Raw genomic sequence first — 16,434 nt, forward strand, 5'->3', positions numbered from 1 at the left:
ATTTAAGAACAATTCAACACCGTGCTTTCATGTGGTCCTGTCATGTGTTTTAAAGATAAGATTAATTCTTCATATCAGCAATCTGATTGTGGACTCGTGTATCTCATGCATGTTTTATAGCAGCCCTTTCTTCCAAACTGCTGCGTCAAACCTTTTCTTTGGGAAAAAAAAAAATCTAAATTATTCATCTGTGTTTTGGTGCATTCCTCCTGCAGAACGAGAGAGAGAGAGAGAGAGGGGGAATGAATTGAGGGTCTTCCTTTTTTCTGAGGGTCCCACGTGGACAGCATTCTGAGGCCTGAGAAAAAGACAAAATGAAGCAAAATAATCTGGTCAAAGAAAGCCAAATGCTGTTTTGAATAGGTGAAATGGCACAGCGCTGATGTCAGGTAATCCTTATTTTATTAATGTTAGCTCAAGAACTCTCATATTCCGACAAAACACCTTACATTTCACTCTCGTCGTCCCTCTCTCCACCCGCTGGGATATTCCTTTGATATTCCATCTTTTTAAGACTCGATAACATTTAATAATAAAGGCAGAACCTCTGTGAATTGCGTCAGCCTGACCTGCTTAAGGAAACACACACACACACACACACTTGCAATGTCTCATTGTTACTGGTGCCACAAATGGCATTGCAGGTCCAGTGCATGTCATGCACAATATGCCAAAATTACGTCTTTCAGCTTTCCTCAAAGGGAAGGTCATTTGTTTCAGGGCTGTTTACGTCAAGGATGATAGCTGTAACTATAAAAGCTTAATAATCATTCTAATTCTATGAGAATACAGAAATCTACAGCACTGTTCTAATTATACCAACACAGAGGAACAATATTGTTTGAATCATGTTGAAAAATATCCAAATGATCAATGATAAAAACATTGAGAGCCAATCAAAATCCATGCTACTTTAAAGAGATCTAATATTTAAAGCAGAAGAGATCATAACTGCAGCACTCACTTATAATAAACAGAATGTTATTGTCTGTTGGTGTGAATGCCCATATAGTTATGGTTATAGATATAATTCTTGGTGTGAACAGCTCTTTATTTTGCCCTACTATTATTGCTCTCTTGAATACTTAATTCTGATTGGTCAGACTCTTTCAGTCAGATATTTCCTAATATTTACCGTCATCCGTGACAACTTTGGTATATTTGACCGTTAATCCAGGTAACTGAAAGTGGTGCTACTTTCGTCTCTCGACGTTGTTGTTGTTGTAGAAGAACCTTTAGGATAATCTTTTGGTAAAATGACCCCACGTCAGGGTCATGATCACCCTATATGCATTTATTTTTTTCGATAACGACCAGCTGAAAGTACATTACGCCTTGCCAGGTACAGTACCTACTACAACTTATTCTGGCAAAGAACCACGTACTTAGACAGGAGGAGACTGTCTGATCAAATCACAGTTTTACTTGTTTTTACTGATTATTACACTATTATTACACTGTTATTATCATGTAATAATAGATGAATGGCTTCAACTAGTGCTGCAGTTTGTGAGCAGAGTCTGAATGAGGCTGCGACTAAGTTAAAATTGATCTTGTGTCACTGTGCCATTCTAAAAATGTCTTATCTCTTTTTAATATCATACTTATCAATAACTGGCGACAAGCCTAGTTGTTAAAAACACATCTCAACCCCCTTGTGTTCGGTTTTGTTGTGTTAAAACAGTTTTTGAATTCGAGTATGTGCCCTATGTGCCTGCTAATACTGTATTTGGAAGCTCCTGAGGGAACAATAAACCCAGTTTTTACCTGGACATTTCAGGATTATTTTGAGATGAAATACCCACAAGTCTAGCCTACTAACTAGTTGCAACATAGACAGCCATTCAAAACGGGCTGTCATGGCTAGGAGTGAATGGGCATTGACCTTTTAATCGCCGTTATAGACAAGACAATTAGGCAGAAGAGAGTGAGAGAGTGAGATAGTAGGTATTAATATAGGAGGAAAAGAACAGTATAGTGTCATGCAGATAAAACAGAATAGAGGATTGAGAGAGAGGGAATAATGCAGGAAAGTACAGAGGATGGAGAAGGCAGGAAGATATTCTAACTAGGTCATTTCATTAAACTGTAAATGCAATACAACTACTTGACAGAGAACGTTATGTTTGTGCGATGGACTGTACATGATTTTATAATCGGCCTGCTTTGGCTTTGTGTGTGTGTGTGTCGGTACACATTGTCCCAGGGCACTGTCTATACATGCAAAAATCTCATCTCTCTCACCACACTTTTTCTGAATTTTTTTCTTTTCTTTTTTCTGTCTTGTCACTTTTCTTGAATTTTTTTCTACTCTGAGCTTGTCACTCCTCTTTTCTTATCTTACTGTGTACTCATGTTTTTATTTTTCTTCTTATCGTTCCATTTGTCTCATCTTGTTTTCTTCTCATTTGATTTCATCTTGTCTCATCTCATCCTCTTTTCTTTATTCTTATCTCTTCTGGTTTCATCTCATCTGCTCTTTTCTCATTTTGTCTCATCTTTTCCCATCTCTGTCCTATTCTTTCTTTTTGTCTCAACTCAACTTATCATTTTGTCTCGTCTTGTCTCACCTTATGTCCTTATCTTTTTTACTTTCTTTTCATTTGATCTCATCTTGTCTCATTCCCTCTCTATTTTTTCTTCTCTTGTCTCATGTCATCTGTTCTTTTCTCATCTTTTGTCATCTCTGCTCTCTTCTTCGTCTTATCTCTTCTTAGATCTATTTCTTTCTTTTTGTCTCATCTAATTTCAACTCATCCCTTTTTCATCTGGTCTCTTCTATTCTTGTGTCCTCAACTTCTCTTCTTACCATTTAATTTAGTCTCTTCTCTTCTCATTTTATCTCATCTTGTCTCATCTCTTGTCACGTATTCTTTATTCTTTTCTTCACTTGCCTCACCTCATCTTTTCCCTTTTGCCCATTTTCTTTCATCATGCCTCACTTCATCTGGTCTCTTCTGTTGTCACCTCTTTTTATTTTTTCTTGACTCATTTAATCTCTTATTGAAGTCTCATCTTGTCTCATTTCATATGGTTTCTTAGGTTCTTACCTTTTTTCTTTTCATTTTATTTTTGTTTTTCTTATTTCATCATCTCTGTCTCTACCATTTCTTGTCTTTCCCTGTCTATTCACATCTCTTGTCACTTTGATTTATCTTGTCTCAGCCTGTTTCATCTCATCTGAACACTTTTTTTCTTCTCTTCTCTTCTCTTCTCTTCTCTTCTCTTCTCTTCTCTTCTCTTCTCTTCTCTTGCACTAATCACTCATAATGGGCCCTATGGACTCAACCAATTGAGTGTGATCAGGCATCTGCCTCAGACTCAGCTAATCAAATGCCATTGCCAGAGATCATAGGAAACCAGTTATCACCCCTGGCATATATTTTCTTTTTGGCTGTCAGTAACAGCTTGACTTCAACCCTCACGCAGACAGACACGTAGATTTTCTTCTTGCAAAACAATTGGCAAAAAATACCCCCCGGTATAGAGCTTTTGCATTGCACTGAAAAACAGCGTGAATTTAGAATTGATTGCTAATACATTTGGCATTTTGTCTAGCCGTTAAGTTCCCTGCCCACATCTGACTATATGCCTGCCACTCAGAAACACTCGCTGCTGGACAACCATTACATTTACACTGACTAGCTCATGTGAGACTGGCAGAGGGGCTGATGATAGAGAAAGACAGACGGAGGGAAAGAAAAGGAGGTGGCAGATGGAGCACAGAGACATTTGGAACTGGTTATTTTACGCTCCTAACCAATTTTATTTGCATGACATCTGTAATCGAAATCACTGCGGTCAGTTTAATGCAGATTCCAGATCAACACTGAAACCAAAACCTTTTTGAAGTGATGGGATCTGCATCTATTGCAGTAGGTACAGTTATAGGACATTAATGAGGTACCTCAGGATCGCAGGTGTTTGGTAAACAAATTACTTTGGCAATTATCGCAAGTGTTATGAATGATCATAGCCAAGTGTGCAAGGTGCAACACAAAATTTTGTCCTTTAATGAATCGGTGCCCTTGATCCTCTGATGTGTTTTTCTCGCGATGAAACTTTCATGAGCCGTAATAAACACAATGCATTTTTAAACAGGCAGATCTGGAAGACATTTGGAAAAGAGCGAGGGAGTGAGAAACTTGTGAAGGGAGGAGACATTTAAAGAGAAGGAGGTAAATATGTTTTTCTAGAATAGAGAGAATGAGAGAGAAATGGAGGGGTAGGAACAGATGGTGAAAAGAAAGAGCAATGACAAGAGGTTATTTTCAGATGAGTGTGACTCTTTAACAAAATGTGCCCATTGGGAGGAAAAATGGGCTTCTTAGAATTGCACATACAACACTCACACTCAGAACCCTCGTTTAAACTAATCCACATCCCTGGTGATTTTCTGCTTTCCCACCGCAGAACTAATTTATCAAAACAATGGTCCTCAAAAAGCCTCTGGTGTTGTCTTAGAAAGAAAAAAAAAAACACAGTTCATGCGTAGCACTGATGCAAAACCTAACCCGGAATCATTGAACTGTTTCAAAACTTGGCGCACCAAAGCCCAAAGTATATTTCGCTGTTCTGCGTCTTTCCGCGCACTGTCCTCGTAACACAATTTTCGTCATCAGAAGTGTCTGTGGAATGTTGAGACAGAACAGAAGAGTCAAGTAGGTTGTACTGCGCATATGTATCGAACTTGTCTATTCGCACTTATCCACGGTTAAGTATACTTTAAAAGCTGTGTGCGAGATGAAAAGGAACGCATAAAGTTAAATATGCCTTAAATGGGATAAATCACTCAGACCAGACAAGTCCAGTTTACTGTATAACCGTTTCAAAATTGTACCAGTGTTCATTACCATGGTAAAGTTGTTAAAGGACAATTTATGTAAATTACAGTTTATGTTAATGAAAAATGTGTACGCTTTCACCACGTTACCCTCATATACAGGGAATATCTGGGTGCAGGTAATAATTACATATACTACCAACATTGTAGCAATACAAGTTATTCTTTAAGTGGACCACTTAGTATGTCCACTCGGTTGTTTCACTCGTGCATTATAGAGTCTTGCCTACTTCTTAACGGCACTTCTTAAGTTGTTATTCTTGTATGGATACGAGATACGAGCTGTCCTCAGGGGTATTGGGCATCCTGGACAACAGCAGGCTTCTCAATGCTAGCCAGCACCAGGCTAACAGCACTAGCTCTGGCCCAAAAACAACATGAGCTGTCAGAAAGGGTTATCACAGCCCAGTGAATCAGACGGGAGGAGGGAGGGACAAGGGGAAGGAGGAGGGAGCCGGTGAGGGTGGATGGGTGGGAGTGTTACTGCGAGAGAGAGAGAGGATTCAGACGCTAGAGAAAGGGCCAGCGTACACCCGCCACAACTGAAAGCACAAGGATCGTGTGCGTGTGTAGTGCGTGCTTGCGTTCGGAGTAACGGCGATGTTGGAGCACTCGTCTGAGCTGGGCTTTGTGCCGAGTGTGTGTGTGGACAGCATGCGATACCCATCCACCGCGAACAGCGCTGTCTCCATGAGGAGCACAGAAGAACTGCTGCTGAGGTAAAGCTGTCCCTGGACAGCGCACAAAGACATGCATGCACACACATACACACGGATCCAGCTAGCTCCGAAAGGTTTGCCGTTCATAGCTGCAGGCATGTGGCGAGCCGTTTCAGGAATGTTTGGTTGACAGCAGCCCTGCGGTTTTGTTGGCGCGGTTCGTTGACATGCCGTTTGTAGGCCGTTTGAGCGGTGCGTGCATGCAGTTGTGTTTTTGTCAAATTGCGGGACCCTGCCTGTGCTGTACCGCCTGTACTTGTCTTGCCAGCCATAAAAATGTGCAGCTTGCAACGTTCCCCTCTCTTGTTTCTCTTCCCTACGGTTGTTCAGAGCCTCTTAAAAGACTGAAGAGTTGATACAGCTATAGAGAAGTGTTTGAAGATGCGCGTGCATGCACGCAGGATAATGCGCGTGTGTGCGCAAGGAAGACAGAGTGACAGAAAGAGACATTGCATCCTTGATAATAAAATTGTGCTCACTTATTGCAGTCGCCCTTTTGCACTTATTGCAGTCGCATTTCTGCGGTCCTAATCTATATTAATGCACCCTGTAAAGTGTGCGAGTATATTTGCATGCATTTAAATGTACAAACACACTTGCGAGGACCTAAATTCAGAGTTTGTTTGGATGTAATAATCGCATTAAACAAAGAGAGGGACGAGCAGGAGGGGTTAAGCCCCGTCCCGCCGCTAGAAAGATGTCTGCTTTTGTTTGCACGCCTCTCTGACGATTGGATTTAGAAGGGTGGGGGGGTCTGGAGAGGAATGGAGGGGAGGGGGGACATTCGGTGGAGAGATGAAGGGAGGGTAGCGCTGAAAGCATTCTCAACAATGGGACGCCTCGACAATGAGGCTGTCACTCACTTCGTAGCTTGTTTTCTACCTCTCCTCTCGGTCTCTGTCTCTCTGGCCATTTTTTAAAACTGGAGAAGGGTGCTAATCAGGCCGTGTCGGGTTGGTTTTTATCCCAGGGTTATGGGCGGTTAATAACGCAGGCGTTTAATGTGCAGAGTGTAATGGGGTGTGAGGGCATTAGTTGGGCCAGAGAGGCAGCCATGTTGGTTTAAAGAGTGGATTTATGGCCTTTTACTCATTCATTGTGCTTGTGCTCAATAGCTTTTAAAATAGCCCCCGAGGAACATGAATCTCTCCAATGACTGCGGTCAGGTCTTCTGGTGTAACACACGTACACACAGACACACACACACACACACCTTGGCCATAACTCAGCCTCCTCCAATAAAGAAATGTCAAATGGTACTGTGCTGTACAGGTTCGTAACCATCACACACACATGTGAGCATAGGCAAGCTCATTAGAGAAATATGATATGTTAATAAACGTACCCTATTGCGACTGGGGCTAAATCTATGGTCTTGAAAACGCTTATCGTTATTTGATGAAAAAATTATTTATGGTGCTACACGAAGGGCCACATACATGGGAAAACGGTACATGCCGGGACTGTAAATAAATCTATTGCACGTGCCCCTGGCAGTTGATGTAATACTTCGTTCGCTGAGGACTCACATCGATTTATGCCGCTGTGCCTAACTTCAATCCATCTGATGGCAAATGTACTGTAATTCTAACTAGGAATGCAATATTTTATTTAAGATTGATCGTTATGTGTAATATTACTGATATCGAACATCTCTGAAATGTCTTTTGTGGAGCTATTTATGTTCCAAAACCTAGTGGGCTGCCTACCTAGACATCAATTTGCACATCACAGTTTTAAAACCAAGTGAGCTGTCTACCTAGACATCATTTTTAGCCATCATAGGCATGTTCAAATGTTCATTTATGATGCCTAAAAATGTTGTGTAGGTAGGCAACTCACGAGATTATGAAGCGTTGCCTGTGTGAGTGTTCTTTTGAAGACTTTAGCTGACAAGGCTATTTAAATGCTTTAGCTAAGGCTGAATGTGTTTCTCAGAGGAAGTTGAAGGGTTAAGCAATCACAGATGATACCAGGTCAGTTTGCGCTTCACGGGCCATCATGAAAGCTTACACTTTCTTCCTAAAACCGCTCGTACAGCACTGCCGACTTTCCGCTATAAACACTGGAGCTTGTACTCTGCAATTAGTGGCTTGGAAAGGCTTTCATTGTGGTAAAACAAGGCGATGGCGGTTGTGTCTGTGTGTGGCTGTGGCGACGGGCTGCTGTCACTGTGCATTCTGGGATATGTGCGCGAGTGTGTTGCAGAAATGGGTGGTTTTGTGTTATAGGAGAATGACCTGTCCCTAGGTGCCCACCGTCGAGCTGTGGCTCAGTGAAGCTGTGCGAGTTTCAAATGAAAATAAATGAGAAGCAGTGACCAGCACTCTCAGGGTCCCGCTTTAATGAGGGGAACGGGGGGAGGGAAGTTGAAACAAAGGAAGGGGGTGAGATGGATAGAGAAAAGAAAGGGGAAAAAGGCTCCTTAATGAATGTAGGACTTGGAGAGAAATGGCAAATTTATTTAAACTCCAATTTCGCTACCCAAGACCTGTTCAATTAAACCAGTAAGGTTCATTGCACTTGGTAAAAATCACTCTGAGGTTGGCATTCTGGGATAGCGGGAGGCAAAAATGGGCCTGTACTTAGAATGTTAGGTGGTTTTATGATTTAGGAGGCAATGTTACAGAGCAGAGTAGCTTGTGAATTTAATATTTGGGGAGTGTAGAGTGACTGGAATGTGATACGATATGCTGTTGATGTCATAATTGCATTACTGCTGGTTGGTATGGTGATGATGTAAACAATAGGGGTCGAGTTGATGTAGTAGATTAGACAGGCTAGTGATCCCAGATTACACTGACAAGCTTACACATGTGTACTAGCAAACCACAGCACTCAAGAGGGCGATAGAGTTACCGTTAAATCTGTCATTAAACAGCACCTGTTATTATTCAGATAACATGAAACATGTTGACAGTTCAATGCAGTTTACTCAAGAAACTGGCCATAATACTATACCAATGCAAAGACTTGTGGCTTCCATTGAACACAAAAGTTGAATTTTGAAGAATAACCTGGCTGTTCTTTTCTACATATTGAAAGTAAACAAGGACTGAGGCTTTCAAGCTTTAATACAGAAGGGAAAGCATCATTTAAGTATCATGTACTATTGTATACTAGTTTTCCAAAGCCATACAATAGCTTTATGTGACGAACAGACCAAAATTTAAGTCATTAACCATTGCGACTGAATCATTGAGTCACTGGGTTAACCCTGAGAACCACATCAGTCCAATTCACAAACGAATCATTCATAACTATTTTCTGAACTGGATCAACAATTCATTGGAAATAATTCAAAGGTCTTAAGCCACCTTTCCACTACCTCTTACATTTGTGTATGATTGTCACATTTCGTCTCCTAACTGGTAGTCGCACAGAACTTTCAGATTAATTTATTATTCTTTCAAATAATTTATTAGTCATAAAGCAGCAGTTACCCTCTGCTTATTCACAGTGGTAAAATGAATGAATAATGGACATATAAGTATATATCCACGCACAAAAAAATGACAACCATATGTTTTAAAGAAAAAAATCTAGTAGGTTTTCCAGGGCTAATCAACATAACTAATTATTTTGGACATTAGTTTTGCTGAGTGGTAATGTTCCAGCCCAATCTCATGGCAATTGGTACACAATTTACGAGGTGGCTAATTCGTACGACCTCATTCTTATGAATACATATGATTTGAGAAAAATCGTATGTATTTTATGAGGTGGCAAATACGTAGGAATTCGTACAAAGGACCATGCCTAACCCCGCCCCTAAACCTACTCCTCACAGAAATCATACAAAATCTTACAAGTGAGATTGTACAAATTTGTACGAATTAGCCACCACGTAAAATACGTACAAATTGGTCATGAGATAGCGTTGAATGTTCACCTCACACATTCAGTTTGGATTAGAGTACATCAAATCTGCTCTGGCTGTCACATACAGTCTATCTGCAAAAGTTCAAATATTTCAATGTACCAGAAGTTCAAATCAGAAAGCAAAAAGTCTGCATACATATACATTATAGTTAGAACAGTTCCTGTACTACTCTTCATCGGAAGTAAATGACTTCCAGTCTGCTGTTTGCTGGAGACAGTGAAAAGATAGCTTTCACTAGCACTAGACAATGAACTAGCATTCTGCAATCTGTGGTTTGGCACCTAGAACATTGTGCATATGGTTTAGTTCTTCTGATGTGTAATGACAAATTCATTACATCATCTGTGTATATATGTGAATGTTTATCTGAGAACAGTTTGTGACCTGAGGTGAAGTAACTATAGTTTGCAACATAGTGTAACTGAGCGTATGTCTGTGTGTGTGTGCGCTTTCACCCAAATGAGCACGCTCACTGCTTTGCATAATCCATGAGTTAATCAAATATTCATGAGCCCAAACAGATTCTTCTGACAGACCAACATCCCGTCTGTCCGTCTATATGCACACATGCACAAGGCTATATGCTAAGATCGATGTATATACTGTGCAACAATAGAAAGACATCAAAACGTAGAGATTTTGCTATACCGTGATACATTATATATTTGCATTTTTCTCAGGGGATGTTATTTAAACGTAGGAGTGACTTAGGTTGTTCACGTGGTCAAGCATGGTGTAACTTTCTACATGAATTTAACTGATATGTGGTGTGCATATACTGATTATTTTGAATAATGCTCATCCAATCAGAATTTAGAATTGGAACTATAAATGCTAAAGTATCATATCTACAAACCCAGACTCATTTATTACGTCGCTTCTTGCAAGTTTTGCGATACTTTCAAAGTGAAATGTCGAGGGATTGGTACTAACAGCACATTCAGTTTTATGTAAAATGGATAAATATGGCAGCGTTTTATTATTTATGTTGGTTGTTGTACATATTGCGGCAGTTTGATACTCTCTGGTGAGTGTCACTAAAAGGTTAATGCCTTTTGAAAATATTGTATCACCCACACTAAACTTGACCCTAAACTTAACCGATATGTTAACAAAAAGAAAATGTGAGATAAAAACGCATTTGCTGAAGCAACCATGTTGTTTTAGCTTGCTTACAAGTCTTGAACTCTTTTATCATAACTTGTGTTTCACGGGACTCATACACAAATGCTCCACATTGCAAATGTACCACCTGTACCAGGTGAGCTACCAAGCAAGTTTACTATGTAACTGGATACATTAGTTAGTTGCATATGTAAACATTTAATAATTATGCACTATGGTAAAAGTGTTTTGTATGATATGTGACTACGTATAGGTAGTATTTTTGGAGTTTTGCAAAAATGTAAGTAGAGCACATTTTTTTCAAATATGCCTATGGTGACTTATAAAGCCTTGCTTTTTAAATGTGCGATAGCAGTTCTGGATTTTATGCTGGGCCTAGTTGCTCAATTAGACACACCCCCTTATTCTAAAAATCCACCCTACAAAAATACCATTGAGACCAATGAGCATTTGTCATTTTAGGTTTCCGAGTGGTCTTCACAAGTTCCTTTCTTTCCAGCCGCTATGCTTCCTCGATTTTTTAAGAACCCCCCATACATGTAGTCTTTTTTCCCGCCCCATATCTGCCATCTTTAACGTGTTCTCCTTCTTCTTATCCCCCATCTATCTACCTTCCCTGCCCCCACCCCGTTCTCTTTCTTTCTCTCTCCGTTCGGTTTGAACTCCTGGTGTACTATTTTTGTCTCCGTGCATTGCAGCCTGCCGGGCCTGCCTTTCTCTCTCTCTCTCTTTCTCTCTTGTCTCCTTGCTCTCCTCCTACGTGGTCAATCAATACGTGTTATAGGCCAGCTGGGTCCAGACCCAAGGGGTAGAGGCATACAGAGAGAGAGAAGGTGTGAGAAAGAGAGAGAGAACACAAAGAACAAGGTCCCCAAGAAAATGAGGCAGAACAGGGGCGTAACTAGGATGCAAGGACATTGGGAGCTCATCCCAAGGCGTTTATGCCAAAATAAAAAAACATTTTCTGTAGATTATCAATGTAATGCATCATGATATGAATCATAAAAGATAAGATAAACTATATACATAATATTTTAAACCTTCAGATATGTAATGTAAAGATGCGTGAAGGTATTGTGCCTGACGGTTCAATTATTTTGTTTTACAAAATATACCGTCTGACAATGGCTGCCTAAAATGTGAATATAGCTTTGCCTCACGTAATCCTCTGGTGTTTGTTTATAGTGAAAAAATGTAGGTTATCCATATTGCCACTTACTGCGTATGTTTGCAATGGTCTACTGTCATTAAAATTACATGGCAACTCTCTACTCACAATAATGCAAGGCAACAGTAACACACTAAGCAGGTTCAGGGCAAGAGAACGTATTCAGGCTATACCCCCGAAACCCCTGGGGAGAAGATGAGAAAAGAAGAACAAAAAAATGACAATAAAAGAACAGAGAGAGGTAAAAGGGTAACAATAACAACTGCAGGAGGAAGAACAGGGAAACCTTTGACCATGAGAGTGTGAGAGAGATTGAGAGACAGCGAGGAAGAGGGGAGCCCATATGAAAGACGTCTTGTGGCTAAATTCCATTATCTTCAGTGAGAGAGAATTATATCAGCCCTTAAGTGCTTTCATCAGACTTCTTAACCCCAAGAGAAGGACACAGAAGAGAAAGCCAGAAAGATTGAAGGATGTTCAGGGGCGACATGAAGGTCTGTGTCATGAGTTCTTGTTCCGAACTGCTTAAGCCGCTTAATACCACACGTAAATTGTCCCCGCTACCTGTCAGATATCAGTAAAATGGGTATCCAGAGAAATCACTACTATCCCTGTTGCCCCTTTTCCACAGTCAGGGTGCCAGAGATCTAGCCTGGTGTGTTTCTGCTACAGAAAAGACAATTGGCTCTGCGTTTGCCCCAAAAATCTGCTACATTTTAGCTCCTTAAAACTAAGTAAGATTTATAGTATGACTATAAACAAAGTGTGCTATGCACTGTTTACTTCTGCGCAGGTTATCTAGTAATGTGCTTAGGTCCGTCAGTGTTTTACTCTCAAGTCAGTTTGGGTTTACTTACATCGGGTTGGCTGCCATGTCTTCAGAGGGCTTAGTTTTGGAGAAAAGGAGTGCATTTAAAAACTGAGAAGCTAGTTGAGTAGCTAAAAGGCTTGAAAAATATTTGTACAGTATGGAAATGTACCTTATTAAGCAAAAATATTCTGTCTATTGCACACATACACCGAGATTGCCTGTGTTAGCATTGTGTGTTAGCAGTCTACAATACGCCCTTTACTTCATGTTCACTCCGATTTCTTTCGTCTAAGCTTTGGCTGTCTTTGGGTTTACTGCTGAATTTTCTCTCCAAACAGAAGCCCATTTAGTGAATTCATCATCTCCATAACATGCGTAACAGCAATGCCGAGCATTCGTAAATTGCTTCTTTATTGCACAATCCATTATGTAATGGTATATTTGCTCAAGGTAGTAGATATTGCATTGTGCTAGAACAGCGGAATGTTTATAAACCTGTCCAGAACTCACAATGTATTTATTTTTCTTTGTTCACCCTAAAATTGATTTTTTTTTTCTGTGTAATTGATGCACAAATTGATATTTTAGGGCAGTGGACTGTATAAGTAGTCATATTTTTTTATTGGTTTTAGGCTTATATATATTGACTTGAATAATGTAATGTAATGTTGGAAATTATTGTATAGTACTTATTTATTTATTTATGAGTCACCTTTGCTCAACTGTCCAAGCTGGAGGCGGTATTTACAAGTGTTTCTTAGAGGGAAAGATGACCCCAGCGGCTCAGTTTGCGTATTATAATAATTTGTGTAAAATCATTACAGAAATCTTGGCCTATATCTAAACTGTCTCTAAGGATCTGGCTCTAGGGTTATTTTTGTTTTCTGTTTTCTCATAAATGTTACAGTAAGAAGGAAATATTGATTGTGCATCCTTGCATACACAAACACCTCCCTTGAACGCATGCAAATACTAGCACGTTGTTGGCTACAGGTCACAACAGACCACAACACGTGTTTTGTTTATCGCAATTCGCCAAAACTATTTTCTATGGGTTTAATTTGGCTGTTTGTTGCACTTTAATACTACGCAACTGCTTTTTAATGACATCTGAAATCCTTCATTGCACTTGGTCTTTAAAGACAAGCATGGCCCATTATGGATTTTTGTTTTGTTTTGAAGCTTTTTGGCTGAATATGTTGTTATCTAATTACCATGGACAATTTAAAAGCATAAACTGCAAAGCAATGCAATTTTTATAATGGTTCCTAATTCAGGCTGTAAATCCCCAGATCTTTTGATTTTACTTGGTTAAGTGCTACAGAATGTGAGGCACAACATCCTCTTCTTCCCCATCATTATTTGTATGTGTATATATATGCATTAAGCATGAGTGTGTTTCCCATGACCTAGTTCCTGCACGTGCTCTGTAGAGCCGCGGCTCGAGACCCCCTTCCCCTGGGGGCACGCGAGGGAAAACAAAAAGAAAATGCGCTCTTTCATACGCATGAACGGATGAGCGCAGTAAAATGGGAATGCGCACTGTATTGCATTCATCATTCGATGCAATAAATACACTGATGCAATAAATCTTCAATATCTAGAGGTTCCTTTATCATCTCTCAACCTCATTTCGGTCTAAGAATCTTTATACCATGGTAATCTCAATAATTAGGAATAATACATGTTTCTGCATGGTTGCTTTTTATATACAAGGTATAGTTTTTCCTCAAAGATGAAAATACAGGGTTGTTTGTAAACAGTTGTGTTTTTTCTTTTTTTTGTTGAGCATAAAATAAATATTATGCCTAGTTTGAGTTATTAGTTAGGGTACTGGAGATGTTTAAAGGGGTAGTTCACCCAAAAATGTTTCTCTCTTCTGTTAAACACACAAACAAATATATTTTGAAGAATGTTAGCAACCAAAAAGTTGACTGTAGCCATTGACTTGCATAGTATTTTTTTCCTCCCCATGTTATATAAGTCACTTTTAAGGCGCCAGTATTCTTCAGAACATCTTCTTTTGTCATATAGGTTTAGAACAGAATTTTCATTTTTGGGTGAACTATCCCTTTAACTACTGAAATAACATAATATATTGGTGTGCTGTTTTTGAATATATGTGACCCTGGACCACAAAACAAGTCTTAATTAGCACGGGTATATTTGGAGCAATAGCCAAAAATACATTGTATGGGTCAAAATCTATATATACATCAATGGAAAGCTTATTTACTTTCAGATTATGTGTAAATCTCAATTTAAAAAAATTGACTCTTATGACTGGTTTTGTGGTCTAGGGTCACATATGTAAATATTGTTTTATAGCTATTGTGGGTTGTAATGTTTTCACCAGTTTTTTTGGAACTAGAGAGTTTCAGTCCCCATCCACTTCCATTGTATGGATAAGAGCTGCATGAACATTCTTCAAAAATCTTTTTTGCTGTTTCCTAAAATGGAAGAAGGTCTTACCGGTTTCTATACTTCTAGTCATTCTTTCATTTCTATAAAGCCGACCGGCTGATATGGTTCAGAGATGCATTGGTTAAAAACTCGCTGCAGCAGCAGCTCGAGCGGCCACGCCTCTCCCTTCCCGGTGCTTGACGCTCCGGAGCGCTAGTTGTCTGTGAGAAGAAGGGTTTTTTTGAAGAGATTGTTGAGGAAAAACACTCTAATGGGTGAGCGGAAAAGAATGTGACAAGCGCATTGAGTGTGTGCGTGTCCAGTGCCGCTCGCGCTGCTGCACCTGTCCCTCTCCGTCTCGCGCGCCCAAACTCGGCAGGCAGGCTCGCGCGGGAGGCGGGCGTTATCCAGTCAGCGGCGCACAACACGGTCAGCCTGAACATGACTTCGTCCTACAATCTGGATTTTCTACCCGAGATGATGGTGGAGGGACGATTGCTGAGCGCCGGAGAAAGGATGTAAGCGTTTAGCTGTTTATCTAATTGCTTCCTCAGCTCTCTTCTGTCATCTTGTTCGGCGCAAGCGTGTTGACAAATAGGGCACGCGGTGGTGTGTTTGCGCCGCGCGTTGTGTTATCAGCGATCAGATAACGGGGCTGATGGTACTAATGTTGTTTTTGCTTTTAACTGCATTTATTGTGCCGCTGCTCAAACGCATCCGGGAAATAAACACGTCGGGTTTAGTGCTCCGTCATCGGACAGTCCGGATCATTTCTCAGAGTTTTGTTATATTATGTAGACTGATCTGCAGTGCATAGGCGAAATTGTAGCAGTGAATAGTCAATGTATTAATGCGAGTAAAGCAGTTGAATGTAATAGTCCACTGATATCACAACTGATTAGAAGTGCGTGCAATATAAAGAACTTGGGATACTTTGTTACTCGCTAAACTGAACGTTTTTGGCTTTTGGAGGTTTGGTCTGCTGCTCGTACACACACACACACACACACACACACACACACACACACACACACACACACACACACACACACACACACACACACACACACACATATATACATATATATATATATATATATATATATATATATATATATATATATATATATATATATAGAGAGAGAGAGGCCTATATATATGTGTGTGTGTGTAATAGTTTATTCAATATATCAGTTTGGGGAAAAATATAGTAAATGGTGCATTAGTATATTTTTCCCTCCTTTTTATAATAATTCATGCATCAGAGCCATAAATAATTGCGTTACATTGAACGCATATGATCCGCAGCGCAGTGTCAGCTCATGCATGAATAGGAGACATGTGACTGAAATGGCTCGAGCTCAGTGTTGAAAACATGCGCCGCTCAGTCTCTGCTTTTAAACCATCGGAATGCGCAGTGACTGACTCCCCTTCTCTCTCACCCCTCTCTCTCTTTATCTGGGTTGTTTCAAATTTGATTTG

General features: G+C 40.0%; 1 protein-coding gene across 27 annotated transcripts in view; it reads left to right on the plus strand.

Moving 5' to 3' along the window:
- Positions 1-16,434, plus strand: part of celf2 (cugbp, Elav-like family member 2) — a 153,126-nt gene that overhangs the window by 48,894 nt on the left and 87,798 nt on the right. For 12 of the 27 annotated variants that reach the window (XM_058773654.1, XM_058773655.1, XM_058773657.1 and 9 more), the window contains exon 1: positions 5,347-5,562. The exons of 1 other annotated variant lie outside the window; for it this stretch is intronic. In XM_058773654.1, the coding sequence (XP_058629637.1) occupies positions 5,444-5,562 (119 nt within the window). In that variant the 5' untranslated portion in view covers positions 5,347-5,443. Of the gene's footprint in view, positions 1-5,346; positions 5,563-15,007; positions 15,471-16,434 lie in introns of those variants that run through there. 14 more of the 27 variants (XM_058773661.1, XM_058773665.1, XM_058773672.1 and 11 more) reach the window with 9 other exon arrangements.

Source organism: Onychostoma macrolepis, chromosome 04 (genome assembly GCF_012432095.1).
Source record: "Onychostoma macrolepis isolate SWU-2019 chromosome 04, ASM1243209v1, whole genome shotgun sequence".
Classification (NCBI taxonomy): domain Eukaryota; kingdom Metazoa; phylum Chordata; class Actinopteri; order Cypriniformes; family Cyprinidae; genus Onychostoma; species Onychostoma macrolepis.